Source organism: Mauremys reevesii, linkage group 2, assembly GCF_016161935.1.
Source record: "Mauremys reevesii isolate NIE-2019 linkage group 2, ASM1616193v1, whole genome shotgun sequence".
NCBI classification, from domain to species: domain Eukaryota; kingdom Metazoa; phylum Chordata; order Testudines; family Geoemydidae; genus Mauremys; species Mauremys reevesii.
The window spans coordinates 219,188,451-219,193,398 of record NC_052624.1 but is presented as its reverse complement, the minus strand read 5'-3'; the positions used below and the strand labels follow the sequence as shown (position 1 = coordinate 219,193,398).

At 46.3% G+C, this 4,948-nt stretch overlaps 1 protein-coding gene across 1 annotated transcript; it reads right to left on the bottom strand.

The window, feature by feature from the left end:
• Positions 1–2,370: 2,370 nt before the first annotated feature.
• Positions 2,371–3,397, bottom strand: NPBWR1 (neuropeptides B and W receptor 1). Its single transcript, XM_039526849.1, has one exon. It carries the CDS (start codon positions 3,355–3,357, stop codon positions 2,371–2,373), a length of 987 nt encoding a protein of 328 aa, XP_039382783.1. The 5' UTR covers positions 3,358–3,397.
• Between the last annotated feature and the right edge of the window lie 1,551 nt (positions 3,398–4,948).

Here is a 4,948-nt window from a genome sequence, read left to right as displayed (position 1 = left end):
ATCACTTCTGCTGTCGGAGGTACCTGTGGAGGCAGCAGCTGGATTTAGGCCTGAATATGTATTACATTGATTAAACTATATGTGTGCTAATGTTATACATGTTTACATTGAAGAAGTTGGAGCATCTTTAAAATGTACAGTACCATGATTTTTAATGAGTGCATCATTTGAAAGCAGTGCACATATACAATACTGTCTTAATACATCAGTAGCAATGACACAATTGTAACCAGCTAATTGTACCAGCTCTACACTTCCAACTAACAGGAAAATTTATATAAATGCTGCACTGTAACTTTAACTGAGCATTTGTTATTAGTATATCTTAGTCACTAAGCATATGGAAAAAGTGTGAGTAGGTCTTGTAACTACCAGCTTCAGAAGATTTGACTCAATATGTTTTCAAAACTGTCAGCTTTTGAAGTGTAGCCATTTTTTTCATTAGGGCAATTAAAAAAATTATATCTCCACTACTATTCACAACAAGAAAAACTATCATCTTCACCATTCCTCAGATAAAGAGTGTTATTGATTGATGTTTGTCTAATGAGAATCTACATCAATTTATATACCCTAGTTTTAGAAACAAAAGATGGTCTGGGTATTTGCATTTGACTATTTTATATTTTTACATAGTAAGTTTCAGCCACATAAAAAGCAAGCAGACAAGATTGTGTTTGTGCAGTGCCTAGCACAATGGGGTCCTGCTTCATGCCTAGGGCTCCTAAGCGCTACTGCAATATGAATTAATAATAGTAGACAAGACCATAAAGTTTTGCAGTTTCAAAGTCTTATATGCCTGGGAATATTTTTACAAACTATATTTCAAGTCTGTCAATTTTCCTTGTGAGGGTAGAAGTGAAGAGGGGGAAAAAATGCAACCTTGCCCTGAACCGTTTCGGCAGGTGAACAAGGGTGAAAGTGAAAATAGCCAAATTCATCTTTTTATTCTCATTGTCCAAGTTAAGATAAAGAGGACTTTTTAAGGCAAAATAGTATTCACTATGTTAGCTTAATACTACTTTCAAAATAAAAAGCTAACATGTGACTGGTAAGGGGTGGAAGTAGGGGTTTTTTGTGTGTTTTTGAAAGAACCCCCTTTAAAAGTGTTAACGCTGAAGTGAGGATTTATCCTTAAGTAGCTACAAGGAGGAAAAAAAAGTCTGAGCATATTTTGAGAAGATGTAGAACTCTATCATAAATATATGTATTGCACATAAAACTAACCATATATTCTGGTACTAATAGGAACTGAGAACTTTATAGTATAGAATAGTTTGCTGGGCTGAAAATGCCAGTTCCTACAGAAGGTGGCTCCAAATGCACAGACATATTTCTACACACTATGATTCCTCTTTTCTTCTTTCTTAAAGCCAGTGCAAGGGCTCCTTGCTATGTGCAGAGAAAGCAGAGGGATTTCAGTAGACTTTAATAGGCATATTTAGGTCCCATTTAAAAGGAAATAAGCGTAGCTGTGTTACTAATGCTTTCCCTTATTCTTTCTCCTTAGGAGATCTGTCTTTCAAAGGTTGTTAAAGATGTGGAATTATAGCCTAATCTACAAGATCTAAAACCAGATAGTGATTTCTTTTTCAAATGTGTTCAGAAAGGTCAGACTGACTTTCATCCCGCAGGATAGTATTCCATGCAAAAACCATTTTAACAGTCATTCTTGTATAGGGAAGGAGATTTATACATGGTAGCCTCTGAGCATTTACACTGAGCACTGCATTATTTCTGCTGCTTTTGGATTGAAATATGAGATCTGATTCTGAGTAACAAAGCGCCTCAGACCAGAGGGTGAAGGGGGAATTTCAGGTTGCTATGAAATCATAGGCTCTTTTAATTATGGTTTATTTATTTAGAATGGAGTAAGGGAGTGAAGCTGAGCTACAAGGTAAGTACGGCAGATATAAAACTAGCAGGCTTAAAATTCGTTAAGCAAGGCACTCAGTAAAATATCTGTATTTGCCTTTACAGATCTCCAGTAATATATATAGATGTCAAAGTACTTAGCTATTCTTCACTACAATCTTGTAAAATGTTGGATTTTGCTCCTGCTCCATAATATACAACTCCCAGGATTATAGCGCACCCCACTGAAGGAAAAAGAATGAGCGTGATGGGTAAGACTAGGCCAAGGAACTAGTGAGGATTTTAAAAGCCCCATTCCTCCCCTATGAACACTGTGCCACTGGCTGCAAGACAAACCGAAAAGAATTGGATCTTGCCTGTGCTTTGATTTCACGAGTACATTGGGTCTAAAGCCTGATCAAGGCTGGTTCACAGACCGGCGTCCCAGTATTGTCCCCCGGCCTGCGCTTTTCCCCTTTGAAAATGACAAAGGAGCGCAGCCGCGGCTGGGGGGCTCTAGGGAGACGCCCGGCATTCAACCAGCTTGCGAAAGCTCTTCCGGAAATTATCGTCCAAGAAGGCATACAAGAACGGGTTGAGGCAGCTGTTGGCGTAGCTGAGGCTGGTGATGAAATAGGAGATGCCGATGATCAGGGGGGTCTGCGGGAGGTCCGTGGTGAGGGCCACCACCGTGCTGAGGTGGTAGGGGGTCCAGCAGAGGAGGCACACGGCCAGGATGACCAGCACCATCAGCGTCACTTTCTTTTTGGCTTTGTCCAGGGCTTTGGCGTTGCTGCGGAGGCGCACGCGTCTCAGCTTGGCCAGCAGGGCGGCGTAGAGGACGCAGATGGTGGAGACGGGAATGGCGAAGCCCAGCAGGAGGGTGTAGAGGCGGCTGACTTTCCACCAGAAGCTCTCGGGGCTGGGGAAGACGAAGACGCACTGGGAGCGCCCCTGCTCCCGGTGGAGCTTGGCGAACACAGCGAAGGGCGAGATGACGATGGAGACCAGGGCCCAGACGGCCAGGCTGGCCAGCTTGGCGGCGCGGTAGGTGCGGTAGGACACCTTCCTGGACCGCAGCGTGGCCACCACCACCAGGTAGCGGTCGATGCTCATGACGGTGAGGAAGTAGATGCTGGAGAAGGTGTTGTACTGGTCGATGGAGATGATCAGCTTGCACATGAACTCGCCGAAGGGCCACTGCCGCAGCAGGTGGTCGGCGATGTTGATGGGCAGCACCAGGGTGAAGAGCTCGTCGGCCACGGCCAGGTTGAGGATGAAGAGGTTGGTGACCGTCTTCATCCTGGGGGCCCGCAGGATCACGTAGATGACGGCGGTGTTGCCCGTCAGCCCCACGGCGCAGATGAGGGAGTAGATGATGGGCACGGCCAGGTAGAAGTCGGGGAGCAGCTGCGGGGCGGAGGCGTTGGGCCACGGGGCCCCTCTGCCGGCGCAGGGCGCGCAGGACGCGTTGGGCTCGGGGTGCGAGGAGAAGTTAGCCATGGGCTGCGGTGGGAAGGAAACCAGGGGAGTGAAGCGTGGGCTGAATCCAGCTAGCCCAGCTCGGCTCAAACACCAGGTCGAGGGCTATGTCACCGGCACCAGAGCCCGCTTCAAATTCCCGAGGTGAACCTAAAAGGCGCTGCTTCTTTGGCTTGGATTTAGACCTTTAATTCTGGCCCTGCACCGGAGAGGTCTCTCGTCATCCCACCTCTTTGCCCATCACTCCTCTTCTCCTCGCCGGAGCTCCTTGCAGGGACAATGGAAAACACACGCTTAAGTTCGGGCTTCCTCACCAAGAGAAATGCTCATTGTCAGAAAACATGGAAATAGGCACCTCACAGCCCAAGCACCTTCCACGTGCTCCGTTTCGCCTCTTGGGGTGGGTTGCGTTGAAACTGAGCGCCACACACAAATAAAAAGATAGTTATGAAGCACATTTACAAAGACACACTGCAGAGCAGCAGATCTCAGGGGCATGCCATTTAAAGGGGATCCTATCGGTTTCCTTTCTCTTTCTCACACACACCCCTTCTGTCCCCAAATCTGACTCACTCACACACGCCTGCAATTGCGGATTTGCTTCTGTCTTAAGCTTTGAAGACCCTTCTTCTCCCTTACCTTAGAGCCTGGGATCTGCTTTCCTTCTGCGGGTCCTTCTGCAATTAGTGCGGGCTGAAGGCTGCCAGGGCAGCTGGCAATCCCGAAAGCGCAGAGGTGCTGAAATGCTGGACAGCTCCCCGGCAACTGACTCGATGAAGAAGCTCTCTACATACTTGAGTCCTGGACAGCTCCTTTTGGATCTCTAGCTCACCACTTCGCTGCCTGCAAATGGGAACAGAGCGCAGGTGCGATCTCAGCAAATAGGGACCATAGTCAAACTGAGCACAGGGGCAAGGACAGAAATATATTCATTTCCCATGACAGGTTCGCTGACGTCCTTGTTGCGAATAACCCCACTTCGGAGCACAAACAAGCAGAGCCCCTGTTATGCCTTTTGTATTTTGAGTAGGCAGCTCATGCCTTAGGTTTCTCATGTTAGTCTGTATCCGCAAAAAGAACAGGAGTACTTGTGGCACCTTAGAGACTAACACATTTATTTGAGCATAAGCTTTTGTGTTCTCTCTCTCTCCCTACTGTATTTTTCACTGCATGCATCTGATGAAGTGGGCTTTAGCCCATGAAAGCGTATGCTCAAATAAATGTGTTAGTCTCTAAGATGTCACAAGTACGCCTCCTTCTTTTGGCTCAGCCTTGCAATTGATGGGAAACATGACCAGTTTGTTTTTAATCACCTGCAGTCAGAGTTCAAATACAGAAAGCCAGTTTGAAAATAAAGGTAAGAAATCCAACTTTCTCCTCTTCTTCTCCAGCCTGGTTCCTTTCAAAGTACACCCTTTGAAAAGTTACATGGTACTTTGCATTCCAAAGGAAGTGGCTCAGCCACCAGACTCTGCCCAGTGAGTCATAGTGGCTGATAGGGAATCTGTAAATATGCAGCAACAACTTTACAAGGAAGACTAGAGATGCCTCTGGCTTTGCCTTTAGAACTGAAGGGGAAGAGTCTGGCTCATACTCTGTCTTTCTATAGTTC

Coding starts and splice junctions, on each gene's coding strand:
- NPBWR1 (XM_039526849.1), bottom strand. CDS start 3,357: ATGGCTAACTTCTCCTCGCACCCCGAGCCCAACGCGTCCTGCGCGCCC.